Here is a 13,710-nt window from a genome sequence, read left to right on the forward strand (position 1 = left end):
TTATAACATAAGTTATACATTAACTAGCAATCTTTATAAGGATTTAGTTAACATATGTAAAGCATTCAGAATATTGTCTGAAAAATACAGTAAGAAATCAATAAAATATGGACTATTATATTCTATTTCTCAATGCTTTATAACTACAACTCATTTACTAAGACTCCATTTCAGTGAAACTGGTTCAATGAGGAGATTTTTTGAGGCTGGTTAAGAAATAGGAAAAGTATTACAGAGTGCTTGGCTAAGTAATCAGCACTAAAGGACCAAAATGGCTAAAATGAAAAGGACACTCAAGTACTGGTGAGGCAATACACTGCTGATGGGAGTGTAAAATGGTACAACCACATCAAAAAACTGACTGGTAGAATCTACTAACTCTCAACAAATACATATCCCAGGACCTAGCAATTCTCCTCCCTGGTATAACCAACAGGAATGTCCACAAAAAGACATGCACTAAAACTTTCACGCCAGCGCTATTCTTAAGAGCAAAAATCTGTAAAGTGCCCAAACATCCATCAACAATATTGGGTAAAATCACACAATGAAACACCACACAGCACCAAGAATGAACAATCTGCCACTAATTACATAACAATAAAGGTGAGTTTCACAAGCACAATGTAAAGTGAAAGAAGCCAGACACGAAAGAGTATATGCAGTATGATCTGAATTACAGAAATACTAAAAACCAGCTGGATTTAATGCTGTGATGCAATACTCAGGCCTCCTGCAAGAAGGGAGCGGGCTCTCCAGCAGCTGTCGCCCCGCTCAGAAACTGCTTCTGTTGAAAGGAGCAGCAGCACCCAAAGGTATGCCCCCTCCCATGGGCAGCCAACCCCTGGAAACACGGAGGTATAATGCCTATTTCCCATGCAACTTTGGACATCTCTGAAGGGCCTTTCCAGAGCTCCCCATGGACTCAATTAAAGCCTCCACTGAGACTGAACTGTAGCTCGACCTCCCTCTCTATAGAATCCTGCTCCCTTCCTTTCTCTTCCCTTCCAGAGGTGTTGATCCCAAGAGTTCTCCCTAAGAGACTTCCTGAACCCGCACCTCACTCTCAGAGTCTGCTCTCAGGGTATCCAATCTTAAAACACAAGCTAACTGGACCTATGATGTTAATGTGAGGGTACCGATGACTCCTAGGAGGAGGACAAGTAGTGAATAGAAAGGGGCAAGAATAAAAACTTCTGGGTGATGATAAAAAATTTTTTTTAATCTGGAAGCTGATTGTATGCCTCTGTTCCAATGGGAAAAATTCATTTACTTGCATCTATGAAAGATGCACTTTTTCTTTTAATGCTTCTGTAACTCAAATAATATGTACTTTTTCATATATACTTTCTCATATATATATTATATTTCAATGTGAAGTTAAAAGAAAATAAGACAAATTAGGAAACGATCAGAATGGGACAGAATCTTGAAGAACACTTAGTCCTACCTACACCACCTACTGTGCACTCAAACATAGTATAGAGAGGTCTCAAGAAGTCTAATGTGAGATTGCAAACCAGCTGGTGGCAACCCAGAACCTAAACTGTGCCTGGACTCCTCGACAACCGTCTTGTATTATTTCCACTAGACCATGCTCTTGCGGGTAGTGAGCAGAATTGAATCTGAGGCCAGGGAAGGACTTGCTGCAGCTAGCATATTGATACGGTTCAGGACACACTACTCCAAAATATGGCACCTTGGCATTTGAGAAAACAGCAGAAGAAAGCAAGCCACTCTCACCTTCCCCTAAGGCAGTCATAAAACCTAGCAGATCTTCCCCTGAAGTAGGTCAAAAGACTCTCATTCCAGAGGTGCCCTCCCTATACCTAGAGGAAAGGAATGTGCCTATCTCTGAAAACACAGGGACACAGAGAAGAATTTAAACAAACAGGCTTTGCCCAGCTCCCCTCTTTAACAAAGACCTAGAACTCTGGTAACGGGACAAGATCAGTGTTATTGTTGTGTCTGCAATGTGGCCAGCAGTTACAAGAGGAGCTTGTGGCATACCTTCCCAACCACACCCAGCCCTGTCTGCAGGGAACATCCCCTCCTTCACAACTGGGACCAAGACCCACAAGAGCAAGTGAAACCTCTCCCCACCTTTCCTTTCTCAAGGCTGCCCCTAACATCCAGGGAATATCCCTAACGAGCAGGAGAGAATGTCATGTATAACAAATGTTTGGAACAGGCCTACAGAGCACAGAAAAAGCAATCGGATGGTGACACTAGCTGTGTTAGTAAGAGTGGCTTTAACACTGCTGCAGTGAAAATCTTACAAGCAGTCTACCTCAGTTGGCCCAGCATACATCATGGGAGATGGGAAGATGGCCACCACTGTCGTCTCAGGATTCAGAACTCCTTCCTCCAACACTGCAGCATGCTGCTTCATACGCCACATCAAAGGAACATCGTCATCCTTTGTCCAGCCACCCAGAGGGTGGAGGAGGAGGACAGGGCGCCGGTAGCCCCTCTCTAGAAGTTGCTTATGGGTATCCTGCATTAACAGGGCATGTCCATTGTGCACTGGGTTGCGTAGTTGAAATGCAAAGACAGCATCTGAAAAGAGAATTTCCAGAGTTAAGAATAGCATGTTTCTAACAGATTACTTTCCAAAGGATATGCAATTTTTCTTAAAACTTGATACTTAGGATTAAGCAAAACATATGCAAACTCAGAAATCAGAAAACTGGTAAAAAAAAAAAAAATGTACTGCTTTGACCATTTAGGATAACATGACCTATACTTCTACTATACAATATTAAGTAAATCATACTTATCTGAGGATATGTACTATAACAATCATGGATTTATAAGAATTACTTTCTTGCATTCATGGGAAATGAGAGCAATCATCAGACTTTCTGGTCCTAACATCCTGGATCCACTGCTTACCACAGATAAACATTTTCGGTCTGTGCCTCAGTTACCCACCAGATCAATCCCTCCAAACGACCTAATATAATGCTTTACTAAGGGAGACAGAAAGTTAGAGAAATATGTTTGTAGTTTCAAAAATTTACTTACTGTCCAAATATGCTCACTTACAATTACTTTGCTCGACTAGAACCGTATTTTGTTTTATGATCAAAGGTCTGAATTTTGGATTATAGTTTAGCAACAACAATATCCCTTAAAACAATGAAAACTGCTAGACAGACGAAACTGGTTAACTCCTTATCTCCTGCTTACAACCCTGGGTTCATTCCTACGTGGTGCTTGCTAGCAGGAGACCTTTCCAATCCAGTTAGAGGAGCTCTGTATTTCGCCGCCCTCATAATACCTGACAAAGCATCATGCCATGCTGATCCAAGCTCGACTCAGGGAGAGGAACAGCCTCTCTCTTCTAACAATCTGTAAGCCAAATAGTACATCATCTCCAATCTATTCTCAATTCTGACCCTCTTCTATCACTGTAACAAAAGGTATCACAGGAAGACCGTGGCATCCTACTTAACTGGGATTTTTTGTTTTTGTTTTGCCACATCATGTAAAATCCAAGATTTACAGCATAATCATTACTCTTGGAAGTTCCTCACGTTACCTTTATACATGAACAGAACAGGGCTGGTTTTCACAAAGGAAATAGCTGATATGACATTAGGTACAAAAAACAGAAAAGTCTTGATATACAAGCATTTAAAATTATTTTGCTTTGGGATGGGAGGAGGGAAATAGACCTAACATTTTTCTATCCTTCTCAATGTACTTCAAATTTGGCTTTACATATTGACATAAAAGATGCCAAAATATCACTTTTGACCACTAGAACTACAGATATATATATATATATATACACACACACATACACACACATCCACACATACACACACACACATCTCTTAGTTTTGTCCACTTTTTTTTTTTTTTGTAGCACCGTTGTTTGGTCCTACAAACAATGACTACCCAGTGGCAAGAAGCAAAACAAAAGCCCATACATTCTAAATACCATTCCCCACTTAAATAAACCAGAGCTCCTTGGCAAATGGCAGCTTTTAGAGCTGGGGCAAGAAAAGTACAACATGAGCTGAAACACCTTTTTGCACCATTAAGAAGGGAAGTGCTCAAAGAATAATGGGGACATCTGATGAAGGCTCATCTGACAGACCACAGTCTACACACTGGTGAATAAAGCCACACTATGACAACAGCAAGAACAGGCACCGCCCTCCCCGTCAAGCCCCTCCCAACCCTGCTCTCAGGTGCCTGAGGTCACTGAGCAGAGCCCTAGGTACTAGTGATTTACAAACCTGTGTCTTCTGACCAGAACTCTACCCAAGCTCAGACTACTGTCTCCCCAACTGCCTCTAAGTGCTCCACAGGCGCCTCACCAGCAATTCACCATTACCTACCTCAGAGGCTCAGTTTCCCTTCCTGCCCTGTCCTCCACATGTAATAAGTCCCTTCTGTTCCCTACACCTCATTTGCAGCACACTAATTACCAGCACACTCAGCCTTCATCATCTCTTCACAAGATCTGTCTTCAAATAGGTCTTCTTCCCCTACCCAACTTTACACAACAGCCAGTGACAGGGAAGAAACCCGCCAGGGACAGGATGCAAATGCAGCTGGAGACATGCTGAGCCTGAGGGAGTAGTAAAACTGGCCTACCCTCCACGGGCTTACAGTCTAGTCAGAGCAGGGGAGCAAAGACGTTCCCTAAGAGAATAAATACACGTTAAAAGGAAAATAGTTCCTTCAACTCCAGCAGGACATGACAATATTCCTTCACTTACTCCTCCACACTATTACCACAAGACTGGTGACAGCACTACCACAGTGTGGAGGACAGAGTGAGGGAAGGAAAGAATGGGCGTCTTCACCTATACATGACACTGCTGGACTGGATTCATTGATTGAACCGATTCCTTCCTGTTCCATCAACAGTGAGGATAAAATGAGAGCCAAATTCAAACGGCACTTTCCTGATTTAAGTGGTCCTTACCTCTCTACTGACATAAAAATCTACAGCACTTAAGGCCTTCTAACTGTGGCACCAACCTTTTATATGTCATCTGCCTCTCTATGCTTTTTTTTAAAGTAAAAACCACGAAACCCAATAAAATTTGATGAGAAAATCATCCATAAACGCACTGTCCTGAAAGCACGGTCTTTTGTTTTGTTTTGTGCAATCTTCCAGTTTTTCTCTTTGTTGCATACATTTTTACACAGCTATAATCAAACATATGACATTTCTATTCCGCTTGGCCATTCCAGTCTAACCACCTGTTTCTGACATCTTGTGGTCCTCTTGGAGCCACAAGGCTTACTGCTGGGCCCTATGAAATTCCTTCTTGACAGACTCACTGGAAGCTTACCCCTACACCTGGGTTCAATTACTGCACACATACAGATGGCTTCTCTTAGCCACATCTCTAAGTCCTTCCTTCCAGTTCACCGGACAGACGCATTACAAAAACTATTTCAATATACATTGCTCATTACCTACCTCTTTCCCTCAATTCTTCTACCTTTCCTATTACTGTCACATCTCAAGCCAAATTTGGGTCTGGCCCCCAAAGCCTATTCCTTCTCCTGTACTGCATGTCTATGTGAAGGAACTTCCCAGCAGAGCAAGTTCTCTCCCTTTCCTCTGGATTTCCTATCACCTAGTCCAGGAGCCAATACACTAAGGAAACAAGTGAAGTCTGATCCCTTTCCTTCCAGCAGGTAGAAGAGGAAGAAGAAAGTGAAGAAAGATTTTCTGAGCATACATGTGTGACAAGGAAGGAAATGAAGATATCAGCATTCCGTGAACACATGTAGGACAAGCCACAGGCCGCTTCATCTAGAGGCGTTGCCAGCAAGGACTGTCGTGGCACAGTGCAGAGCGACCCAGACTCTACTCTTTCCAAGCTGAGTATCCAAAGACAACTGCAAACCCAGCAAATAAATGAATGAGGTGATAAGCAGGGCAGTGCTTCTAAATCCTAGTCAATCTTCCTCAGACTTCCCAGAACTGTGCTTCACATCCCAGCCCACAGCCAGAGCCCCAGTATCCACCCCAACCACTGAACACAGAATTACAACATCTTCTTGCTTCTTTCCTCTTAACTTCACTGTAAGACTGCGCTACATAGAGCAGTAATTAGTAATTCCTTTCTTCCCTCCCACCCAAGGTTTCTATCTGCCTCTCTACCGTAAAGCTCCAAGAACAGACATTTCTGATTTTCCTAAATCAATATAGCAGCTAAACAAGACAATGGTTCTAGGGTTACTAGAGTTGTGTGTGTGCTTAATGTTTGTTTTTGTGGGTTTTTGTGAAGGGACCTGGAATAACAAAGCAGTTTGATCTCCCCTCCTCCCTCAGGATTATCATAAACTAACAGTCTTTCTTTTACTCAAACCGCTTAAGACGGGGCGGGGGGAGGGGAGCGGGTGGAAATAAAGGAATAAGAGATGGGCCCCTTGAACAAATATAAAGATATTAGAATTTTTCACAAACTGGTTAATTCATATTCTAAAGTATGGCAGCAATGAACTACTTTCTATTCTCATGACTAAAAACACTTCCAAATTAAAGTAAGATGTTGACTACAAAGCTTTGTGCCAACTGGGTTCTGTGCCGCTTATTTGCCATTCCCCTCCCCATCTATTCTCTGATGTCCTGGGGCAGGGAGCACAGGTGTCCCTCAGGGCTTCCCCTAGAAGGGGCTGTTGTCCTCCTGCCTTGAGGGTGGTGGCATTAGCAGGCAACCAGAGGATGGACGGAGAAAAGTTTTCGGGGAGCTCTTCTCCCCACTATCATCTGCCTCAGCGCATGATTCTGGCTGTGCCAGTGACCCTGCAACCAGCTGCTGCCCAGTGGCCCTCCCACAGCTGCAGCTCCCACCTGGCTTCAGAAACACTGCTTCCTGCTCTCACCCCTTTGGGACTGGCTAACACTACCCAATGCCACTAGTCCCTGGACACCTCAGCAATTCCTTGTAGGTTCCCTTAACTCTGACCACCTTTCTTTAAATACTCGCTTCACTGAATTATGCTCAAAGCCTCATCTGAGTGTGCCTTCTGCTTCCTGCTGGGAGCTGACTGACACAGGTTCCCCTCACCCAATCTCAGCTCTCTGGCTTGCTGTCACTTATCATCGAGATCCACTATCCACTTCAGAGCCAAACATAGATCTGCTTCTGCCTCAGCTTTCTCATGTACCATCCTCAACTTTACTTAAAACATTCTTCTGATGTCTCCATTTACACACTTAAAATGTAGTTTGTAATTCAGCAACGCTATAAAGGTTTCTCAGATTTATTAACACTGTACTACCACACACTAGTCTGAAAGAAATTATGTCAACTCTTCCCTTTGCAATCAGCAGGACACCAATATTCTATGTTTAATAAACACTAACACGCTCTTACTTGGCTTAAGTGAAATGCATTCTTCCCTTCCAGGATATTGGTCAATCATCGGTAATTCAAAGAACTTGCCATCTGGAAATGTATCACCTTGCAATCACCGATGTGTGTATTAAAGATTTCTCAATCCTTCCCAGCTACAGAATGGTCTAAGAACAGCTAAACTGATAGTGCTGTGCACAGGACAATAGCTCACATGGGGTAATCAAAGTACTTCTAAGATGAGGGGAGGAGAAGGAGGAAGAGGTAAGAAAAGAAATCCTAGATTAAAAAATAAATAAATAAATTCCCTGCTTTCTCTCCCCTGAACACATCAGAACTGACTTGTTATTGGCTTCCTAAAAGAGTGAACAAGAACTACAAAGTAAACTCCTCGGTCTGTTGCTTATTTGCCTCAGTATAAAAATGGAAAAAATAAAATAACCCTCCAATTTTTGTTGTTTGATGTAAGGCTAATAACTGGCTCTCAGCTACTTTAAACAAAGTTGCAATCATTCATTATGCAACACATTCTCTAAATGACTTAAAATGTTTGGCTCACAAAGAAGAGTGCAAAACAGATGTAATATGAAAGTCCCTAATTATGAATAATTCCTTGATAAGACCCTTTCAACAGTGCCAACAATTAATTTACTAACATCAGTTCCAGATATGAATTCAAATTTTGGCAAAAATTTAAATAACACGGTCACAGCAAGTCCTCCATTAAACATGTTTCTGTTCACCAGCAGAAAAGGGAAGTATACATATAATAAACTACTAGATGCTTCTGGTTGCAAATCACAGAAAACCCAACTAAAAGTATCTTAAATAATTTGAATATATGTTATCTCTTTAAATAAGAAATCTGGAGATAAATGACTCCATTGTTGGATGAGAAACTCACAGTATAAGGACAAAAGTTAGCATATTTGGAATTTTCATGAATACAAAATGGTTGCAGGAACTCCAAACGTCCAAAACAGGAAGAGAAGGGTGAAAAAAACAGAATTTGTCTGGCATAAGCCAAACTGTCAGAAAGAAAATCTTTCCTGAAAACCCTCTTCCTTAGATCTCAATGGCCAGAAACGACTTAATGCACTGACCCTTAAATCACACACTGACAAAAAAGAGTGGGGCATCATTATTAACTTGTATCAATCATTATTCATTCCTGTATACTGGGCCTAAAACATGTTAGCAAAAAAGAAGAGAAATGAGCTGTTATACAGGCAGTACCAAGTATAGCACTCAAAAGAAGTTTCTGTATCAGTAATTTAAGCCAAATATTTGCTTCAAAATCAGGAGTAAAGTATAAAAGGGGAAAAGGGATCCCACACTCAAAAACCCTAAAGAAGCCAAGAAAGAAATGTGAATGAGTTAAGCAGACTAGGTAGGAACTATGGAGCACTGAAGAGTGGGTGGCCCATCTGAGGCCTCCAGTTCTTAACCCATTTTATTAAGTTCATAACACAGTCTACAGCAGTCTACAGCAGAACTTAGGTATAAACAGATAATTCTTGCTCTAACCTTCACATGAATAAAGTCTAGCTACAGTTCACACAACAAAAATTAAGGCACCTGTATTACCATGTTGCTATGAAGAAATGCCCGAGACCAGGTAATTTATAAAGAAAAGAGGTTTAATTGACTCACAGTTCCACACAGCTGGGGAGGTCTCAGGAAACTTACAATCATGGTGGAAGGGGAAGCGAACACATCCTTCTTCACATGGTGGCAGGAGAGAGAATGAGAACCAAGCAAAAGAGGAAGCCCCTTATAAAACCATCATACCTTGTGAGAACTTACTGTCACGAGAATAGCATGGGGGAAGCCATCCCCACGATTCAATTACCTCCCACTGGGTCCTTCCCATGACAGGTGGGGATTATAAGAACTACAATTCAAGATGAGATTTGGGAGGACACAGCCAAACCGTATCAACAACTTAATCTCTTACTACATACCAGTACAGTTTAAAGTGCCTTACACATCTTATTTCACTTTTTAAAGTAAAATGTTATGCTTTAGGTACCATCAATATCCTCATCAACTGTCCATGAGCCTTAGAGAGAAAAGTAATTTCCCCACAAACACATAACTGCTAGGTGGTGAGGCAGAGTCTGAACACAGAACTCTGAATGCCTACCAGGAGCATTCTGGAGTTCACCGACACTAAGACAAACACAAATGAAATGCCTGCTCTTTCCCAGTTGTTCTGTAGTTGCTTGGAACGAGGGCCTCTGGTTCACAAACATGGTTTGGTGGCCAGCTATATACCCCAAAAAGGCAAACACATTCACCTGCCCTTTAACAACCACATCCATCTGATTTCTACACAGAAAATATGAAAGAGAGCAGCACCAGTGCTTAGGGCCAAACCATCTCTGCAGTGGGTGGGAATTAATTAGGAGCACAACTGCAGGATGCTTCCAATTTTAAGGCTCAAAAAAGCCTCCCCAAATCTACAGTGAATGCTCTTCCCTGATACAGAACCTTGAATTTGCAGGTATAGAAAGAGTATGGGTGCGCCAAGGTAAGCACATCATTTACCCACCTCTGTGTCAAAGACCTAATAGCAGGAAATATGATATAAAAATCCTGTCCTGGATTGCTTTATAATATAGAAAGCAGTATTATAAAGAACAGCATCTGTAGCTTCTCTATTCTGCTCTTAAATAACTTTTTCTGTTATTGTTTAATGTCTCTCTCTTCTACACCATAAGCTCCTAGAGTATTTATTTATGGATCCTCAGCACATGGCATACTGGCATATAAAGATCCACAAACATTTTTTAAATGAAGTGAACATGATAAAAGTTCCGTTGTTTCATTATTTGCTGCGATACATGACATTCATATATTGGAAGTACACAGTATATATTTGGTGGTGTTAGGCTTAACCAGCTGATTCTTCCTTGTTAAGTTTCTTTTACTTCTGTAATTCTATACCAAAAATTTGTACCCAAAGACAGTTTGATGAATTGTTTTGAGAAGTATTTCTATGCGCAGCGTTGTTTCTTTTAATTTTTGCTTTAAACAACTTTCTCTATTGTTTAAATCATGGTCGTGTATCATTGGTACAATGGTATGATACAATGGTCATGTATCATTATTTGCTGTGACACATCACCAAATACATACTGTGCACTTCCAATATATGAATGTCAAGTAAAACATTCTGAGATACATGACATTCATATATATATGAATATATATATGAATACATATATGAATATATATGAATATATATGAATATATACATGAATATATATATGAATATATATCTCTCATGTAAAACACTCTGACATATAAAGCATATTTATATGAGTGAATTATTCAAATAATATTCTATAGTTCCATTCAGCTTTAACATGCGAGTTTTATAATAAATAAAAGGTAAATTCTGCATTAGCATCTAGCTTCCAGAGTATTCAAAATAATGTCAAATCAAATTATACCAATATAATGAAACTATGCAGGCTAGTTTTGATTGACTACCTTTCTTTACATATTCCACTGCTATATTTACCTGTACTCATCGTTTTACATTTTAGTAAGCACTGGAAAAAATCGTCTAGAACTTTCTCTCCAAGCCGGCCTATATTAGGTAATTAAATCCATGTCTTACCAGCATTCATATCTTTAAATTTCTGCTTTAGCTCAGTAGGAGTAAGACGATACTGATCAAGACCATCATTCCAATAAACTCGATCCAAGACTTGAAGATCTCCTCCAATCAGCCAATCTCCTTGTTCCATCACCATCTAATAGGAAAAACAAATTTTTTTAATGGAAACCGAGATCAAAATAAGTAAAAACATCTCTCTCATATAAGCTAAATACAGTCGTTGTAAGCTACTCTCATCTTAAATGAGGTAAATCTGACTTATCAACTAAATTGACATTAGAGATGCTATAAAATTAGAATCGATTTTGTGATTTCCCAGAAAACTTGTGAAATAACTATCTTTACATATGAAAGGCAAACAAAAGCAATGTGAATAATTATACCTTTTCAAGTAACAAAAACATTCTTTTCATTATTATCATACATTTATTAACAGAACAATTTGTAGCCCTGGGTCACCCCACACTCTGTGTTCTCCAATCCTAACCTTTTGAAGAATTAATGATCATCGAGTTCGATACAAATTCATGCCTTCCAATCTCCACACCACCTCAAATTTCTTACAATTTTACTACTTTCTTTCCCTGCATCTGAAAGGAGGAGCTATTACCCTCCAGGACCTGTTCATCTTCACAAGGCAGCTCCAGCCCTCCTTTTCCCCATGAGGCTTTGGCTTATGTGCCAACAACGTGCCCAGCTTCTTTCTCAGACTACCTTAACACACCTAACAACTGACAGAAATTTGACTTCAATAACATTCCACACACAACATATATATATAATAAATGAGGTACTTTGAAGAGAAATTATATTTCACTGCTTTCACATCAAACCACCCTGGTGAGGGCTCCCTTAGCCTCTACCTCACACGCTCATTATAAGTACATGCCTAAGCACACGACGAGATTGTATACTCCAAGAGCTGAAACACTGTGCCGGTGGTGTCCCCGGCCCTGCATTCCTAGCATCAGCACCTAGCTCAGTGCCATGTATACAATAGAGATTTAAAATATGTTTGTTGAATAAATATTTATCTGGACCAAAATGACAAGAGCATAAACACTCATCACACTAATCTAAGGTCCAATCTCTATTATGCAAAATATTAACAATTCCAATGAAAAGTCAATACACAGAAAATGCCCACATTTCAGCACAAACATCATTGGCAAATCAAGATAAAATGCAGCGAGGTTTTTTCAGCACCTTAATATAGGGGTGGTTCTTGCATGTCGTTCCCCACTGTCTGGCACAGCGCTCCTCTTTCCTGTGCTCAAAAAACTCTGGATTGCGAAGAATGGCCACACGGCGGCCCTCATACATCAGAGCAAATGCTGTACAGCCATCCAGCCTCTCTTTATCTTCATGAGTCGCAGTCAGAACTATAGGTACTGACAAGTTAATGACACCTCCTGCAGAGCACAAAAGAACATGAAGCACACAGCTTGAATTACTCAACACGCTTTACTTAACAACCACCTTTCACTTCAGGGGACACTTCAAATAATAAAAGGATGTAGATCCAGTGACAGTATTCAACTGGTACCTGGCACAGAAAAACGAAAGACAGAACAAGCTACAAGGTCAGGGAGAATGAGCAACGATCTCCCAAGTTTAAAAAAAAAAAAAAAAAAAAGGAAAAATTAAAAGAATCAAACTGTTTTTGGGTACAACATTTTGGTATAGAATTACATAAGTAAAATAAACTGTTTAACAAGAAAGAATCAGCTGGTTAAGCCTAACATCACCAAATACATATTGTGCACTTCCAATATATGAAAGAGACAAAGAACTACGTTTCTGGGCCTTTTCAGGAAAAACTTAAATCCTTGTTGATAACAGGATGACATAATAACTACAATTTATGTGGCAAGTTGATTAAGTATACTTGAGTATCCTTGAGATAGGAAGACAGAGCTATCCAAAAAGTTTTTTTAAATACAGTCAAATTCAAACTGATACCAGCTATCACTAACCAAGAAATAAAGACAGTAATGACTGTATTTAAACCAAAATGTGTTGTCAGTGATACTAAAGGCACAGTCTCAGCATGCAACCTTGCAAGCTATAAAAATCTTTTTTCTACTCATCATCTATGGGTTAGAAAAATAGTGTGCTCTCACATTCATATTTGGACTATTTATATACTAAAGAAATCATATTTTTTGGACATCATGGCATATCTTCTTTGAACAAAAGATGTCAACGAGAGTAATGATAACTGCTTGGCTGCTTTTTAAATTACTACCACTAGGTAAAGTGTAACATGGAAAATGAATAGGTAGATTTGCACCAAGCCCAAGACTAAATCATCATAAAGGAGGTAGTCCACAAGACTTTGCAATTAGTTCCAAGGAAGAAAATCAAAATGCATTATTTAATCCTTATGTTCTTGTGATAAAGTTTCTTGAGAAGAATGATTAGGAATTATGTTTTCTAATATCTATTTCACCACCCAGTTAAAAGAAGTCACAAAACAAAAACTTGGTAGCAATTATAGTAGGGTTCTGTGACATTTAAAAATATTTTCATAAGGTAGTAAATTAATCTTACCAACAATATACAACACAAAATTAAAGCCTGCTGCATTATAATGATAATATGTTGGACATCATTTTTTTTTTATTTATTTATTTTTTTGAGACAGAGTCTCATCCTTTCGCCCAGGCTAGAGTATAGTGGTGCCATGATCTTGGCTCACCACACCCTCCACTTCCTAGGTTCAAGCGATTCTCCTGCCTCAGC

The 13,710-nt window shown here is 39.9% G+C and overlaps 1 protein-coding gene across 3 annotated transcripts in view; it reads right to left on the reverse strand.

Moving 5' to 3' along the window:
* PAPSS1 (3'-phosphoadenosine 5'-phosphosulfate synthase 1) overlaps nucleotides 1-13,710 on the reverse strand; it is a 107,193-nt gene that overhangs the window by 28,843 nt on the left and 64,640 nt on the right. For all 3 annotated transcript variants that reach the window (XM_016951973.2, XM_063809714.1, XM_016951975.4), the window contains exons 8-10: nucleotides 12,172-12,377; nucleotides 10,966-11,101; nucleotides 2,291-2,559 (exon numbers count right to left, since the gene is read on the reverse strand). In XM_016951973.2, coding sequence (XP_016807462.1) covers nucleotides 2,291-2,559; nucleotides 10,966-11,101; nucleotides 12,172-12,377 — 611 coding nt within the window. The remainder of the gene's footprint in view (nucleotides 1-2,290; nucleotides 2,560-10,965; nucleotides 11,102-12,171; nucleotides 12,378-13,710) is intronic.

The sequence above is a fragment of the Pan troglodytes genome, chromosome 3, assembly GCF_028858775.2.
Source record: "Pan troglodytes isolate AG18354 chromosome 3, NHGRI_mPanTro3-v2.0_pri, whole genome shotgun sequence".
In the NCBI taxonomy this organism is placed as follows: Eukaryota; Metazoa; Chordata; class Mammalia; order Primates; family Hominidae; genus Pan; species Pan troglodytes.